Source organism: Suncus etruscus, chromosome 4, assembly GCF_024139225.1.
Source record: "Suncus etruscus isolate mSunEtr1 chromosome 4, mSunEtr1.pri.cur, whole genome shotgun sequence".
Lineage (NCBI taxonomy): Eukaryota > Metazoa > Chordata > Mammalia > Eulipotyphla > Soricidae > Suncus > Suncus etruscus.
In genome coordinates, this window is record NC_064851.1 from 150,812,736 (window position 1) to 150,831,282 (window position 18,547).

At 41.3% G+C, this 18,547-nt stretch overlaps 1 protein-coding gene across 4 annotated transcripts in view; it reads right to left on the minus strand.

Moving 5' to 3' along the window:
- ANK1 (ankyrin 1) overlaps nucleotides 1–18,547 on the minus strand; it is a 272,521-nt gene that overhangs the window by 91,635 nt on the left and 162,339 nt on the right. For all 4 annotated transcript variants that reach the window (XM_049771795.1, XM_049771796.1, XM_049771793.1 and 1 more), the window contains exon 2: nucleotides 15,778–15,879. In XM_049771795.1, the coding sequence (XP_049627752.1) occupies nucleotides 15,778–15,879 (102 nt within the window). The remainder of the gene's footprint in view (nucleotides 1–15,777; nucleotides 15,880–18,547) is intronic.

Here is an 18,547-nt window from a genome sequence, read left to right on the forward strand (position 1 = left end):
TCCCATAGGATCCCTGGAGCCCACCAGGGGTGATCCCTGAACACAGAGCCTGGAGTGAGTAAACCCTAGCACTGCTGGGTGTGACCCCTACCCCAAACAGCAAATAAATAAATAAATAATAGTTATGCAAGGCGTTTAGTTTTATATTTGTAGCAAATCTTTTTCTCTTGGTTTTGTTTTGTTTCATAGGTCTCTTTTCATGAGATAATGAAAGCACATCCCTTCCCTCTTCTGATTATCAGGCTGCTTAAAGTTCATAGTCAGCTGCTACAATCATTTTTATGGGCCATTTTTTGAGCCATTGTCTGGATACATAGGAAGCCTCTCTCTCCTCCCCTCCGGTGTCAGTACCTCCCTCCCCAGCTGCTTTGGCAGAAGGAGCACCCTTCAATCAAAAGACACTCTGAAGAGATTTGTATATCTTTTTAATGGTTTTATCCCATTTCCTGGTTCAGTGATCTTTCCTCTCACACTTCTTCTATTTAAAAAAAAAAATCTGATTGTTTTCAACATAGTCCCCCTAAAGTACTCCCAGACTTCATTACTGTGGTAATCTGAATCCTATGGCCTCAACAGAGCCAAGAAACCAGCTCCATTTGACAGACCTGTGACTGATATGCAAGAAGGCACTGGAATCTAGTGCAGACAAAAATCACACAATGAACTTGACAAATAGTCACTGCAAGGCTTTCTTGCAGAGCTAAAGCAATTTAGCAAACATTATTGAAAACCTATTCTGTACCCTAGCACAGGGCTAGTAATGAATAAAACCTTATCCTTGAAAGCCTCAGCTCAGTAAAGGAAGCAAGCCTCAAAAATAAATGCACATGCAGACTGTCCAAATAGCATGTACATATTAGCACGTTGGAGAATGAAGCTCTTCCATCCAGAAAAGGCAGGCTACACACAACAGGGTTACAAGTTCGTTAACAAGGGCAAGATAAAAAGCCATTTAAAATTTAAATTTTAAACCCTATGAACTGAAAATTTATAAACCATGCCCTCAGGATTTTCATTATAAGCTCCTCATGCTCTCATAAGACATCTGAGGTAAAGAAATGGACAAGCTTCTAGAAGCACAACCAAGAGCAGATCTTTAGCAAGTAGGCTCTTCAGGAGGATTGGGCAACCATACAATATGGATCCAACACATATCTTAATGTGCTAAATATATGAAAATAAATTTACTGCAATTTAAAATATAGTTTGTAATCATCTTATTAATTCAAGAAGGGCTGGGAAGACAGTAAAGAGATAGTAAGTAAAGGGATAGCAAGCCTTACATGTGCTGATCCTGTTCTCTCTCTCTCTCTCTCTCTCTCTCTCTTTTTCTCTCAGACATCTTCAAGCTGTGACCTGAGGCTACCTCCCTGTGATTAACATTTAAGTCCCAGTCCCTTTTGTGAGCTAATCAGTGTATGCTCACAGAACTCAAGATAACATTCATATGTTCCTATGACCAAGTTTTTGTTTTAGCATACCATATTTGTTGGCTTCCATCTAACTAGGCCCAGAGGCAATGCAAAACTAGGAGTTTTATGGAAAAGGAAAGACTTAATCAAGGGCTGTGGTAGAAAATCCAACTAGCATATGATCAGAGTGGACAAAAAATAAATGTTGAGAGGAACTGCTAGGTACAACATTCCACTTCACTCATCTGGTTGGTAAAGACTGAAGATCTTGCCCAGAATAAGGACATGGATATATATACAAAGAGGTTAACACACTTAGGTTTCCATCTTAAAATATTGCACTTCACTATTCAAACTGATTTTTTTTATTTATTAGAGAAGCAAAGTACTTATATTACTGAAGTTTCACCTTCCATATAGTAGCCATCCTAAACATTTATAGCCTCTATCTCTGCCCCATTATTAGTTCCTGTATATATAGGGAAGATCATATTACATATTCATAGAAATACAGCTTTAAAGCAGAACAACAAAACAAGAGTCAAAATGTGGGGTGGACGACTGAGAGAGAGAGAGAGAGAGAGAGAGAGAGAGAGAGAGAGAGAGAGAGAGAGAGAGAGAGAGAGAGAGAGAGAGTACAGTGGGTAGGTCATTTGCCTTACATATGGCTGATCTGGGTTTAATCCTGGTATCCAATACAACCCCACAGATTCTCTCAGGAGTGATTCCCACAAAAGAGAACCAGAACTAATCCCTGAGCGCTGATAGGCGTGGTAAAAAAAAAAAAGTCAATCAAAGTAGGGTCTGTAAATTTTTTAAAAAGGGGTTGAAATAGATGCCATACCTACATCAAATCCTTAAACTGCTAGGGAAAAGTAAGAATAAGGGAAGGAAGCAACTCAGTGACAGTGGTAATCAAAGATAGATGAGATGATGAACAATCAAGGAAAGATGGAGGAAAATGGAGAAATTACTAGGGCAATATAAATCTTGATTCTTTTTTTTTTTTTTTTTTGGTTTTTGGGCCACACCCGGTGACGCTCAGGGGTTACTCCTGGCTATGCGCTCAGAAGTCGCTCCTGGCTTGGGGGACCATATGGGACGCGGGGGGATCGAACCGCGGTCCGTCTCCTAGGCTAGCGCAGGTAAGGCTTACCTTACCTCCAGCGCCACCGCCCGGCCCCGAATATAAATATCTTTTTTTTTTTTTTTTTTTTTTTTTTTTTGTTTTTTGGGCCACACCCGGTAACGCTCAGGGGTTACTCCTGGCTATGTGCTCAGAAGTTGCTCCTGGTTTGGGGGACCATATGGGACGCCGGGGGATCGAACCGCGGTCCGTCCAAGGTTAGCACAGGCAAGGCAGGCACCTTACCTTTAGCGCCACCGCCCGGCCCCTTAAATCTTGATTCTTTTCTTCAAATTGCCTGAAATGAAATTTTCATCTGAACAGAAAGGTGATGGGAATTTTTGCATCTTCCCTCTCTTCACTGCCTTCCCTTTCTAGCTTTAAGATGTTGGCACCTGAGAAAGCTGGGAGGTATGTGAGGAGGTCCTGAAGAGACATTGGCAGCAGGTCTGGGTTCTGAGAAAGATAAAATTTAGTGAAGCAGTTGGGAGACTTTTTCATGGAGTAACTAAGTATGTAGAGGATGCTTGGAATCATTGAAAGTCATCTTCCTCATTGTCTGAAGAGATTTAAAAACATGGAAAAAGAAATCACTACAAAGAAGCTTGAAGTGCTGTACTTCAAATGAAAGTATTTACATGGTTACATGATTTTTTTAAATATATGTGTGTGTGTATATATATATATGTAAAGCTATTGTTGTAGATGTGCACACAGATAGAAAGTTAGAGCAAGGGGCACAATGAATGCCAAAATCAGACGAGATGTAGGTAGGTGTCTAAATTCTATCTTCCATTACAAATGGAATCTTGAAAAAAATGGCTGATCTGGGGCTGAGGCAGGGAAACTGAAAAATGATGCTGGGACAACTTGTATCATAAAGTAAGGACAAATAATGATAAAGACACAGCAGAGATCAAGGAAGCCAACTTGTTGGTAAGATTTATATTGGTCTAATTTATATTTGAATATCAAAATAAATCATAAGACTATCTCATTTCAACAAGCCAAATAAAAAGGGAGTCCTTAAGTCTAACAGGTGAAAAATAAACAATGACAAAAGAAATCAGTGAAAGATCTTATCTTTTCGTGGATTACCTGATATTTTAGATGGGAAAATAATGATGATAAATGACTGTATTTGAAACCACTATAGTGGTAGTTGATGTAGACAAAAATCATCAGTGTAGACTGAAGCTAGTGACTGGATAGCCTTAGTAGTAGAAAATAGACATTAGATTAGGACTCTCCATGCTAAAACATGCAAATAAAGTATAAAAAATAATATTTTATTAAATAGGAGGGAAAAGAAATGTAGAAAAAACCTGGAAGACCCTACTTTACCAGATTACCAAAGCTAATGTCACCAAAGCTTAAGAAGAGAAAATGATTTCTATGGAATTCCAGCCTAGCTGAGGAAACAGTGAACACACGGATTGTGATTCCAACTACTGATTGGTATGAAGCAGAAGAGATAGGCAAAGAGAGAGGAAGTGATCTAGCTTGAAGAGGTGAAGAGGCATGATAATAAATATGTGTTTCTAAATAGTTTTCTTCTGAAAACTGAGAAGGAGAACAATTTATTATTGTTGGGACAGCTGGCAAAAGTTGAATGGAGTCTTTGGATAGTCATGTTCCATCAGTTTTAATTTCCAAACTGGAAGTTTATAAGATAAATGTGTTGGAAAATATTCTTAATTTTGGGTGATATTCACAGGTATATTTAGAAATGACAGGAAATTGTGTCATATGATAGAGAGAGATAAAGGGATGGATAGATGGATGAATAAGTGGATGAGATGGATAGGTGAGTGTATATATAAGGAAATGCAGCAAAATGAAATAGAAAGTAGAGGAAAGTGGGGCCGGGCGGTAGCGCAAGAGGTAAGGTGCCTGCCTTGCCTGCGCTAGCCTTGGACGGACCGCGGTTTGATCCCCCGGCGTCCCATATGGTCCCCCAAGCCAGGAGCAACTTCTGAGCGCATAGCCAGGAGTAACCCCTGAGCGTTACCGGGTGTGGCCCAAAAAACCAAAAAAAAAAAAAAAAAAAAAAAGAAAGTAGAGGAAAGTATAGAAATTCTATGTTTGTATATCCTTTCTATAGGATCAGTATTAATTAAATGTTTTTATAAAGAAAATGTGAGGTAGAAAGGAGTAGTGGTAGCAGAGTCAGTCTTTTGGAGAGAGGGAGGCAGAGTTGTAACACAATTCTAGCTTTAATATAGAGGGTGCAGGACTCAGATCCAGTGTACAGACTGACAGCACAAATTCTTCTATTCCTAAAAGAGGGTCTGAGCTGCAAGATTATTCCATGTTGGAAACCTGAAGTGCCATCTAACCACAGTGGTAGAAGAGCTGCCAATTGCTGTGGGAAGTCCTTTCGAGAGGGCAGGCAGCACTTCCATATGGCTACCCCACCTGCAATTTTTCAGACCAGATATTATGTAGCTCAAAGAGATGGTTTGGTGGGAAAGGTCTGTCAAAAATGTATACTCCTGGGACATAATAAATCACAAGGCATTTGGAGCTGAAGCTACTGTTAACAGCCACAATAAGCCGCAGTTTATACCCTTAGCCAATTTCTTGTCTGGGGACAGCAAAGTGAATAAAAGCAATAACTCAAAGAGCTGATACAGATGGAAAGGAAGAGATAAGATGGGCTACAACCATTTTTCCTTCATTTCTTTATTATAATCTAAATTAAGTTCTCTGAATTAGAAAGCTCTTACAAGTCAACATTTACTATTCATGAAAGAATGTAAGACAAAGAAAAAAAAAGGTCTAGAGGAAAAGTAAACCACTGTTTCAGTACTCCATAAAGAGAGGAATCCAATCTAAATAACCTCTTCCCTCTGCTACAGAACATCTACCTCCAGGCTCCCAGAGCCCCAGAGCTAAGTGCCAGATCAGCTGAAGAGTATGGAAGGCCCTAGGGAGACCATGGGTGGAAGTGTGAACTCAAGTTAATGAGAGAATGGGAATCTAAAATTCAGCTCAGCAGCTAAGAATATTTCCTATGGGCTAGAAAGAGTTTATAATGCCCAGAATCCTGGTTTTATTTTTAAAAAGAGAGAGAAAAGAAGGGCATTGGGGTGGAGGGGAAAGAACGCTGTGAAGAATTGTGACCTCAAGACTGTCTTAAGCACCTCCCTGAGCTCAAACTAGTATCTTCAAGATGAGAAAACTTGCTTCAACTCACAGCTCCTTTCGAGCTTCACTAGTCTCAATAAAAGAACAGAATGAAGATATGCATTTAAAGGTGCACAGCAAAGATTATGACAAGATTCACAACACTCTTGACAGTGATTTTGGGGAGTGCTTTTGCTAGGAGACTTCTAGAAGTATAGCGTGAATTATTTATTTATTATCTTTGTTTTTGGTTTTGGTTTTTTTTTTTGGCGGGGGCACAGGGGTTACTCCTGTCTATGTGCTCAGAAATCACTTCTTGCTTGGGAGCAGTAGCAAGGAGCAGTGCTAGCCTTGGACAGACTGCATGTGGTTCCATCCCCCTGTGTCTCATATAGTCCCTTATTTATTTATTTATTTTTGATTTTTTTCTTTTTGATTTTTGGGCTACACCCAGTGATGTTCAGGGGTTACTCCTGGTTATGTTCTCAGAAATTGCTCCTGGCTTGGGGGACCATTTGGGATGCTGGGGATCAAACCCAGATCTGTCCTGGGTCAGCCACATGCAAGGCAAATGCCCTACCACTGTGCTATTGCTCCATGAATTATTTATTTTATTTATTTTTTATTTCTTATTTATTTTTGATTTTTTTTTTTTTTTTGGTTTTTGGGCCACATCTGGTTGCACTCAGTGGTTTCTCCTGGCTCTGAACTCAGAAATCACTCCTGGCTTGAGGGACCATATGGGATGCTGGGAATTGAACCTGCTTCCATCCTGGATCACCATGTGCAAAGCAAACACCCTACCACTGTGCTACCACTCCGGACCCTTGAATTTTAAAAAATTATCCTGTACTAATTGTTATTAAAGTAAAGTTTTCCTAAAACATTTACATCAGATAGGGTTGTGAGAAATGACATTTATAGAAAAGCATTCACAAGAGTGAGATTCCAGTTCAATTCAGTTGTAATAGTCTGTAGAATCAAATAATTAGTGATGGTGCTGGATGGCGATGGATGGCGATGGATTCCTTTCTGCCACCCCAGGCCACATGGCTCTGCAACTCCATCCACCCGGCCGGGTTCCAGGCCCAGGTGAAATCACTCACTCACACGCAGGCTTCAGGAAGAATCATCTTTATTCATGCCCTAGCCACCACAGGTGTGTGGCCTATGTCAACCTTTCAAGCACAGCATTATTTTGCTAGCCCTGCGTCTTATTTCCTGTTAGCCATCTTCCCTTTGGGCTTCATGCGGCCCAAAGATCCAAAAGCCGGCTAAGAAACAAAAGGGCCGAATCCCTTTCGTCCCAGGCTTATCTAACTTATTCCAGACCCCTCCCAGGAATGGGAGGTCTTGCAGGTAGTTACACCTATTATCCGGTTCCCAAGACCCCTCCCAGATATGGGTGGGTCTTAGGGTCTTTGCACCCAACTTCAGGGTTTTAGCTAGGTACACCAACATTTCCTCCTTTTCTTAATATTTTTATGCACCAACGTAATAGAGTGAAAATTAATATACCAGCCCTTTTCAAAAACATATTATTTGCAAAATATACTTTACACCTGTAACCTAAAATTCTATTAATGCTTTTTTACCAAGCACTATTTTGGAACTTTCATGTTCCTATACTTTTAAACTATATTGGGGGAACTATTTGTTCCTATAACTTTTCTATACACAAGTACTTTAGCATACATGCATAACATACATTTTAAAAACAGGCTAAGTACATTAAAATACACAGTAAAACATTTTGCAATTGAAAATATTAACTTTGAAAGACAACAAAACACATTTAAATTATAAAGAAAATGACTTAAGACAAAGATGCAGGTGGTTAGAAATTAGATGTTAAAATGGGCTAATCTGTATTACCTCCCTTATATTTTTATTTTTTAACCACTAACTAATTAAAACTTATCCCATCACCAACTATGAGTAAAATATTACTACCCACTAATTTTCTACACCTAAAACCATAGTTTAGATTAATTTGTCCCACGCTGATCTCACCACATGGTTTTTGTAAACTTTTAAAGTTCAGATGTTGGTTTGTCCCACGCTGATCTCACCACGTGGCTCTCTTTTATAGTTTCAGGCCCCGTAGACGGTTTTGTAGACCATGAGGTTGCAGTTTCCGCTGCCCGCTGCCGGTTCGCTGGAGGGTGGATTCCAGGTTTTTTGCTTTTCCGGGCCAAACTGAGTCCAGCCCAGCCGAGCCGAGCCGCTTGGAGCTTTTCGCCGCCTTTTTTTTTTTTTTTTTTTTTTTCCTCCGGGCGCACTTTGCAAGCAAGTTTTTGGCCACACCTTTACAGGGCGCTTTTGATGTTCAGAGTTTCAAGTGATTTAAACTAAAAGTTCAGTCCGAAATTTCCAAAGTCGAAATCCAAATTCAAGCCAAAGGTCATTCTCAGAAAATCAGTCCATTTTCAATACAGTCTTTTTTCTCCTCCTTTTCCAATTTAGACTTTTAATAAGTCTTTGAAGAGGCCCAGGTTTTTGTTTCTTGTAACACAGTTTCAATTCTGGGCCTGGGCTGGAGGTGATGCAAGCTTTCACCTCTTTTGTTTCAATGGCCTTTTAACCCCCAGATGGGGTGTTGGCCATTTTTGAACATTGTTGCACGTGGCCCAGGGCTTTGGGCTCAGTGCACCCGAAAAGAGCCAAAATGAAACAGAAGAGCAGAAATTTCACCATTTTCGCTGTTTTGTTGGGTCCAGGATTCAGATCAAAGTTCGGAGCGCCAGATGTAGAATCAAATAATTAGTGATGGTGCTGGATGGCGATGGATGGCGATGGATTCCTTTCTGCCACCCCAGGCCACATGGCTCTGCAACTCCATCCAGCCGGCCGGGTTCCAGGCCCAGGTGAAATCACTCACTCACACGCAGGCTTCAGGAAGAATCATCTTTATTCATGCCCTAGCCACCACAGGTGTGTGGCCTATGTCAACCTTTCAAGCACAGCATTATTTTGCTAGCCCTGCGTCTTATTTCCTGTTAGCCATCTTCCCTTTGGGCTTCATGCGGCCCAAAGATCCAAAAGCCGGCTAAGAAACAAAAGGGCCGAATCCCTTTCGTCCCAGGCTTATCTAACTTATTCCAGACCCCTCCCAGGAATGGGAGGTCTTGCAGGTAGTTATACCTATTATCCGGTTCCCAAGACCCCTCCCAGATATGGGTGGGTCTTAGGGTCTTTGCACCCAACTTCAGGGTTTTAGCTAGGTACACCAACATTAGTCTATGCCAACCAGAAAAAAAAAAAAAAGAATATATTCATTGAGCTTTTACTCTAACAATCCCTGACAAATCCTCCTTTGAAGTATGGGTTAAATGTCACTTTCATTGTTGCCCTCTCTTTACCCAGAAAAGCGATTTTCAACCCCCAAGGTGTATTGCCCATTTAAAATGTTCTTATGGCAGTTGGAGAGCATTCTCTCACAGTTCTGGCATGAAATGGTCTATTTATTCTAGTCTGTCTCACACAGCCATGACTTTGAAGTCCTGGTTCTCATCATCTTTGTATTCTAAATGCACACATAGCAGCTGATATATAAGAGACTGCCGGATTTAATGTGCATCTATGCTACTGGACACATACACACACAAAGTAACCCTTTTTCTTCTTACTGTCAAGACCAAGCATATCACTTCTATTATCCATGCTATAAATTAAAATCAATCCAATCATGACATGGAGTTTGGAGGGCAATCTTTTTCTTGTAGCAAGTTCCAGCTCTTTCCTGATCATGCTGGGACTTCTTTGCCAAGTACCTAGGATCCCAGAGCTGATCTCTTTGCTGCTATAAGTGAACATCTTTACATTACTGAACTGGTCAGTTAGGTCTTCCTTCATGGGGAAGGAAGAGAAATGAGATAAGTGCAGGGAGAACTCCTCAAGGTTTTGCTACTTGGTCATTACAGCTGTGAAGTTCCCCAATTTTCTCACTAGCATCCCTCTGTAAGCCTCACTGGGTAATGTAAGCATGCAAAGTGGTGGTGCAAGAAAGCAGAAAGCGCTGCAGAACCGGAGTGTCTGCATGATTGGCTGAGAGTTAAGTCGCTCACCTCTATTGCAGGGACTAGTTTGACATGGTTACAGGCTGAGTAATGGCTTCCTAGCTCCAGGCTCTTGTGTCTGAGACCACCCAAGGAACGACTACAACACTCCCGGTTTAGGGATGCAAGAGCTTCACTCTCCCCTTTATTTTGAGCCTCCAAAGGTATTTACCTAGTCCAATTAGTGGCCTCCTGACCAGTCTGATTCTGTCTTATGACCTGAATATTTCCCACAGCAGGTCTTCTTCCCCACTACCTTCAGAGAGGGTTCTCCTTTTCATGGGCCAACTGGCCAGCCCAGCATCCAAGGTTTGGTGCTGGCCTTGGTTCTGCTTCCTTGTCTTCTATCTCCCCTTCTGTTGTTCCACTGCCCCTTCACTGTTCTTGCTGGTCTCCAGACATACCACGTCTTCCTGCCTAGGCCTGAGTTTCTCTCTTCAGGATGACTCATCCCAGAAGTCACAGAGGTCTTCCTTATTACTTGTGGGCTTCCCAGGCATTGTCTCCCTAGAGACACATTCTTCCACTAACCAGCCCATGGCAACAAGGCATAATTATCTTTTTCCTAAGGGTCCCTCTTTTCAGCAGATATTATGTACTTGTGGGGCCAGAGAGAGAGCACAGCGGTAGGGTGTTTGCCTTGCACACAGCCAACCCAGGATAGACCCAGGTTTGATTTCCAGCATTCCACATGGTCTTCCGAGCCTGCCAGGAGCGATTTCTGAGTGCAGAGCCAACAGTAATCATGAGCAACGTCGAGTGTGGCCCAAAACCAAACCAAACCAACAAAAACATTATGTACTTTTTCACTTTCTTGTCATTATTTGTCTTTTGATTGGGGGGGGGGTGCTGCATATAGTAATTTTAGGAGCTATTCCTCACTTTACTCGAGTGATCCCAGAAATGCTCAGGGATTTGAATCAGGATCTTGGGTGACTGTCATTGCAAGGCAAGTGCCTTTCCTCCTTCCAGCTTCATCTGTCTTCTTTACCATCATAGAAATGTCTCAAGAACACAAACTTTGAGAGGACAACACTAGTGGTGGGAATGCCCCTCATGCATTGTCACTATGAGCCTTAAATATTACTGTGAAAGATTTGTTATTAACTTTGACCACAAATAAAATTTTAAAATAAAAGAACACACACTTTATCTGTTTCATTGGTCTTTGAACTGAAAATCCTGGGGTGATCACAGAAGGATGGGTCAATCCTCATCCTGCCAAGAGCCAGGCAGCCATATCCACACTCATAGCTGCTGCCTCCATGCATAAAGCTCAAGTTTACGGCTTCTGCAGAGATATCAAGTCAATGAAAGATTACAGGTACACAAGTTTGGGGAATGAAAAGTCTGGGGTATTTTTGGAATGAAGGAATGCAGCTGCCTCCAGCCCAACTCCTATATTGCAGGAAACTACAGCAGCCACACCCACATCCCATAGACACTAACAAGTAAGCAGTGGTCCAGCTTAATAGCTTCACAACTGTTCTTAACCAAGATGCAAGCCAAATCGCTAAATCTCACTGGTACACAGGTCTTCAATCTCAGAACTTTGGAATGCCCTTGGAGAGGTCAGGCTGAGCCCCTACTTAAGTCCTGGCAGTTGCAAACAGCCACCATGTAAACAGCCAAACTTCACTGCTTCACAACTCATCTCAAAAGAGATGCAAGCCAAGCCAAGTCATGGAAACTCATTGGTCCAGTTCTACAAATCCTGGGGCTCCTGGAGCAATTCTTTCAAATTCCACAGTACTGACAGCTGCTTAGGAGCGCACCAAATTAGATGGGAAAGTAGCATAGAAGCCAACTAGAATAGAATAGAAGCTCAACTAGCAACATCAGCTTAATAAACCCTTAATGACTTTAAAGACTTAATTATAGGGCCGGGCGGTGGTGCTAAAGGTAAGGTGCCTGCCTTGCCTGCGCTAGCCTTGGACGGACTGCGGTTCGATCCCCCGGTGTCCCATATGGTCCCCCAAGCCAGGAGCAACTTCTGAGCACATAGCCAGGAGTAACCCCTGAGCGTTACTGGGTGTGGCCCAAAAACAAAACAAAAAAAAAGACTTAATTATGAGATATAATAATTTCCAAATTATTTCTAATTTATTTTTACTGAAGTATTTTCTTTTATAATTCTGTTAGCCATTTTGTCATAACAAACAATATGAGAAATCTTGTTTTGTGTCTGCTAAGGAAATGGGGGTGGGGAGGGGTGGTAAACTGGGGACAATGATGTAGGGAAGGTCATATAGCTGGTGAGATTAGTGTTGGAACATTAAACGTGGCAGAAACAACTGTATTATAAAAAAATTTGGTAAACCACCAAGTTTAAATAAAACTGAAAATAAAAACAATATGTGACATGATGGATATGCAAATGAACATAAACTTGATATGGGATATTCTTTTGGGTGATCCACACCTGGCAGTGCTCAAGGAGTTATTCCTGACACTGCACTTAGTAATTACTCCTGGTAGTCTCGGGGAACCATATGGGATGCAGGGGATTAAACCTGGGTCTGCTGTATGCAAAGCAAACACCCTACCCACTATACTATCACTCTGACCCTAATAGGGGAAATTCTTTTGAAGATATATATATACATATATATAACATATTCATATTTAAGTATGACTGTATCATAATTGCTAAACATCTTAAGTATCTTAAAACATTATAAGTGTTGCTTAAAAATAAAAAAGCTCTTTTAATTCAGAAATAAAGAGAGGATGAGGACAAATAATACACTGGCTTTCTTTTACTGTAAAATTCTTACAGCTCAGCATACTATTTGTAGAGATGTACAAGGTAACACTGCTTCTGTGGCTAAAGTTTGAACAATGGTTGGGTAAACAGAAAAATTGGGTGAAGCTAGAAAGTTCTCGGTGCTTCCATGTGTATATGCGTCGATGTGTGAATTTTTTCTTGTCTATAAATAAAATGATGATGGTAAAAATGAAGAGACATAATCTATGTAAAAGGAAACTGCTCTGAATATTCAGATGTCGGTTATATAAGCCAAGAGTTCCTCTTTTCACACTACTTAGAGTAATTACTTCCTATTATGGCAAGCAGTACATCTATTTCCACAAAACATACTATTTGAAAGTGTGTTACTTATGTAAGGATCAGCGATTGCAGTATTGCTGCTTTCAACCTCCACCAGCTCCCTAGATTTCAGCAAAATATATCCTTGCGCTATTACCTCAGGACAAGAGTCTTTCGCATCACCTTAAAACAACAAGCTCAGGTTTGAAAGAGAAGAACGCTCAGTCCCATGAAAGGCCAGTCCAGTGAATCTTATAAAGTGAAGGCAGCCGCCAGTAAATGCAATAATGTGTTTAATGCGGGCTAAGTACATCTCTAACTGTCCTTCCTGCTCCTTACTCCAACACTCAAGAACAAAACCCAAAGAACCCAGTTAGACCAGAGTACAGCACTCCTGACTCATGCTACAGTGCTCTCTCTTCACAGCTATCACAGAGCACAAGACAAAGACCAGCAAGACCCAAGGCCTTGAGGAAAAAGCTTCGGTGAATTCATCTTTGCCTTCCCTGTGGTAAACAATTCCACTATGAACTTGCTGCCATTTACAGCAAGAAAGACTAGTCTTATCCTGGACAGAACTGTCTCCAGCCTCAGGGCAAGCAGAGCTTCAGGCAGTCTGTCACTAACACTGAGCCACTAGCCAATAGGAAATGGTGTCATTAAAGAGCAAATAATGCCCTGGGTGCCTGCTACTCCCTGGGGAGCTAGCTGTTCAGAGAAGATAATGCCAAGGGACAAATCATTACTTCTCAGGCCTCCGGAATAGACCAATCGTGACAAAGGTTTATTGTCATCAAAATCTTCCGGTTCTACACACAATAGGAGCTTTGGTTCAAGGCTCATAAAATTCACTTGTTCCTGGTCTGCTAAATGAATTATGACTGGCAACTTAACCCAGAGAAGTTTCTGAAGGTTTGGGCCTTCTTCCCAGGAACTGCCTAGCAGAAAAGCTGCAGTCTGGACAATGGAAGTCTGAGAAATGCATCCCAAGAGATGTGAAGCCTTAAGCTATGCAGTTGATTCTGACTGGGGTGTTGAAACAACCTCTGAATCCCCTGCCCTGAGCCATTCTAACCCCAAGCATCATTCTCTGTCCCATATTTTACTGCATTTTCTCATGAAAAGCTAATGGATTGTTTTAAACTACTCAGTACTCAAAGGCAGCAAATATCCTAAGGGTTGTGGCTATAAGTCTTGATGTAGTTTGGGTAGGATGAAAGGAAAAGGGAAGGGTTTCTCATTTCCATGCTGTTTACAATCTCAAGGCCAGACCACGAGCTCATCTCCTGCTAATGGTCATGAGTGGACCTCTCTATTTCACACACTTAATTCTGTTTCTATTACATGCTTTCCTCCTAACCTCTCTGATCTTCTTTTTTGTTTGTTTGTTTGTTTGTTTTTTGGTAGCCCATACCCTGCAGTGCTCAAGGGTTACTCCTGGGTCTACACCCAGAAATCGCTCCTGGCAGGCTCAAGGGATCAACCCAAGGATTGAACCCAAGTCTGCCACATGCTAGGGCAAATGCCCTACCTTCTGTGCTTTTGCTCTGGCCCCCTCTCTGATTTTCTAGTTGTGAATTTACACCATGGAAGATCAGTTGAATCCAAATGGCATCCTATCCCTGGGAGAAAGCAAGTGGTATTTCATATATTAAGTACAATGGGAGGGTAGGCAGGGAAAAGATGGAGAGGTAGGAAGACAGAAATACAGGAATTGTGAAAATGTTACCTTATATTCCAGAAATGTGTCTCTGCTGCTTTGTGAAAGTAATCAGGTCTGCTATAGCTTAGGTGAATTTTGAGGACATTGTGCTTAATAAAATAAGACAATCACTAAAATTAAATGCTATATGATTCCACTTATATGAGATACCTAAACATGAGATGAAAATACAGAGATGGAGAGCAGAATGAGGGTTTCCAGGGGCAAAGGAAAGAAAACTGAGCATTTATTACTTAATGAATGCAGCATTTCAGTTTTAAGAATGAAGAAGGGTCTAGAAATGAGTGGTGGGGCAAGTTATACAATGCTTTTATTGATTTAATGCCACTGAGCTGTGATCTAAAATGGTTAAGATGGCAAACTCCATGCTCCATGCATTTTATCACAATTAAATACACTTTTAAATAATTAAATAGATTTATTTATTTATTTACTATTTTAATTGTGGGGCCATAACTGGTGGTACTCAGAGTTTTCTCTTGGATCTGTATTCAGAAACAGCTGCTTGCAAGGTAAACATCCTACCGCTGTGCTATCTCTGCAGCCCTCTAAATAAGATTTTTAAAAACATAATTCAATTGGTAAATTAGTTTTGTTAGAAACCAAATTAGCATTCCCTTGTTTGATTGACAAACAAAAGAGAAGACATCCAACCCACAGGCCAAAGTCCTATCCTATTCTTTTTTGCCCTTCAGGAGTAGGAAATTGATTGAAGTCAGTGCCTAGATCTTTGCTCCCAAATTAGACTCAGCCTCACAATCATGCCAAACACATAAATAAGGTCTTCTTGCTCTGCTTCCACACTAGGCTCCAGGAGCCTCATGGAAGCCAAGTCAGTTAAGCAGACCACATTCACTCACCATGCTCACCACTTAGCCAACGTCTCAACCTCTCACTCCTTCTCAGCCCAGCACAGAGCTACAAAGTAGTCTGAGGGACCAAAAAGAAAATTGAATGTCACCACTAATAAATCGTTAAGCGGCCCTTCCTCTTGCTCACTTTCAAAGGCTGCATATTCTAAGAAAACAGCAGGGACCAAAGCAGCATCTAAGAGAAGAGGCTGTTGGAGCTGGAGCCTGGTGTGTTCCATTCTGCTCTGCACTGGCCTTTCTCTGTGGGGCTCTGGATAGTAGCAGAGACACAAACACGGAGGTTAGGCCTTTAGCAGGAGGCAGCCCTGGGGGCTTTTTGATATCTCTGGGAAAGGTTAATAAAGATGGTAGAAAGTTCTGAGAAAATGACAGCTGCAAGAGCCATGTACGAATCCCTAGCCCACTTACCTGGTTACAGGTGTTAATATCTACCCCATTACGCAGATGATCCAAGGCTTTGTCCAAGTTCCCTGATCTTGCTGCCCTCAAAAAGCTTGTCGCAGCATCAGCCTGTATGGAGAAAAAGCAGGCTGTGAGTGCACTTACTATATGTCAAACCATGACTGTGATCCTGACACTGCCTATTATGGCTTCCAAATGCCCATGGGACCTGGGTGGCGTGGGTCAAGGGCCCCTAATTGGAATACTTTTAAATTATAGTTTGAAGCTAGCTTCAAGATGGGCCTCTCTTACATTTGCTCTATGCTAGTGGTTCTTGTTTTCACCCCACAGGGAATAGCTTTTTGAGAAGGCTCCTATTCCCTGGGGAAAATTATAGCATGGTTTTGGAGTTTTCCTATATCATGTTTCAAGAGTTTCAAGAATTCCTACCGAGCAACTCTGTCACAGGGTCTTTGGCCTTAGTGAATGAGTCAGACACAAGTACCATACTGTAAAATAATCTCCACACTGTGATATCACCCCACACACTGTATCTCCAACTCCTAGTGGATGAGTATGAAGAAGCAGGGTAGCGGTGAAGAATTAATAAACCAAGCCATTTAGGAAAGACTCATGGAGTCAGTTTGTTTCTCATCTTGTGGTACCTCTGATAACACCAAGCAAAACAGCCCTTTCTTTATTAAACCAATACCAATTCACCAGTAGGGGAAGGTCAAGTGATCCAGGTGAGCTTTTATCTATCAAAGGGCTAGGTGAAAAGGAAAGAGAAAGATGGAAGAATGCCTTTGTTTTGGATGTCATCTTACCTCATAGGACCCATGAACGTGCTCTTTGAGTCATTTTATATTTTGTGTTTAAGTATATAGCACAGTAAGAACCGTTGTCAGCATCACACATAGACACACCCACAGAGACACAATCATTTGTTTAAAAAAATGCAAGAGGCACTCAGCAAGATGGGAATGGAAGGAACCTTTCTCAATATAGTTAAGGCCATCTACCACAAGACAGTGGCAAATATTATCCTCAATGGAGAAAAACTAAAAGCCTTCCCTCTAAATTCTGGCACAGACAACGCTGTCCTCTCTCACCACTCCTATTCAACATAGCACTGAAAGTACTCACTATAGCGATTAGGAAAGAAAAAGATATCAAGGGAATCCAGATAGGAAAGGAAGAAGTCAAGCTCTCACTGTTTGCAGATGACATGATACTCTACTTAGAAAACCCTAAAGACTCTACCAAAAAGCTTCTAGAAATAATAGACTTATATAGCAAGGTGGCAGGCTACAAAATTAACACACAAAAATCAATGGCCTATCTATACACCAATAGTAATAAGGAAGAAATGGACATTAAGAAAACAACCCCATTCACAATAGTGCCACACAAACTCAAATATCTTGGAATCAACTTGACTAAAAATGTGAAGGACCTATACAAAGAAAACTATAAAAATCTGCTCCAAGAAATAAGAGAGGGCACGCGGAAATGGAAACACATACCCTGCTCATGGATTGGCAGAATTAACATCATCAAAATGGCAATATTCCCCAAGGCATTATACAGATTTAATGCGATCCCTCTAAAGATACCCATGACATTCTTCAAAGAAGTGGATCAGGCACTTTTGAAATTTGTTTGGAACAATAAACACCCTAGAATAGCTAAAGCAATCATTGGGAAAAAGAATATGGGAGGAATAACTTTCCCCAACTTTAAACTTTACTACAAAGCAATAGTTATCAAAACAGCATGGTATTGGAATAAGGACAGGCCCTCAGATCAGTGGAATAGGCTTGAATACTCAGAAAATGTTCCCCAGACATACAATCACATAATTTTTGATAAAGAAGCAAGAAATCCTAAATGGAGCAAAGAAAGCCTCTTCAAACAAGTGGTGTTGGCACAACTGGCTAGCCACTTGCAAAAAATTGAACTTAGACCCTCAGCTAACATCATGTACGAAGGTAAAATCCAAATGGATTAAAGACCTCGATATCAGACCCGAAACCATAGGCAAAACACTCCAGGACATTGAGACTACAGGCATATTCAAGGAGGAAACTGCACTCTCCAAGCAAGTGAAAGCAGAGATTAACAGATGGGAATATATTAAGCTGAGAAGCTTCTGCACCTCAAAGGAAATAGCGCCCAGGATACAAGAGCCACCCACTGAGTGGGAGAAACTATTTACCCAATACCCATCAGATAAGGGGCTAATTGCCAAAATATACAAGGCACTGACAGAACTTTACAAGAAAAAACATCTAATCCCATCAAAAAATGGGGAGAAGAAATGGACAGACACTTCGACAAAGAAGAAATACAAATGGCCAAAAGACACATGAAAAAATGTTCCACATCACTAATCATCAGGGAGATGCAAATCAAAACAACTATGAGGTACCACCTTACACCACAGAGAATGGCACACATCACAAAGAATGAGAATAAACAGTGTTGGCGAGGATGTGGAGAGAAAGGAACTCTTTTTTTTGTGTGTGTGTGTGTGGTTTTTGGGTCACACCCGGCAGTGCTCAGGGGTTATTCCTGGCTCCAGGCTCAGAAATTGCTCCTGGCAGGCACGAGGGACCATATGGGGTGCCGGGATTCGAACCGATGACCTCCTGCATGAAAGGCAAACGCCTTACCTCCATGCTATCTCTCCGGCCCCCGAGAAAGGAACTCTTACCCACTGCTGGTGGGAATGCCGTCTAGTTCAACCTTTATGGAAAGCGATATGGAGATTCCTCCAAAAACTCGATATGGAGAT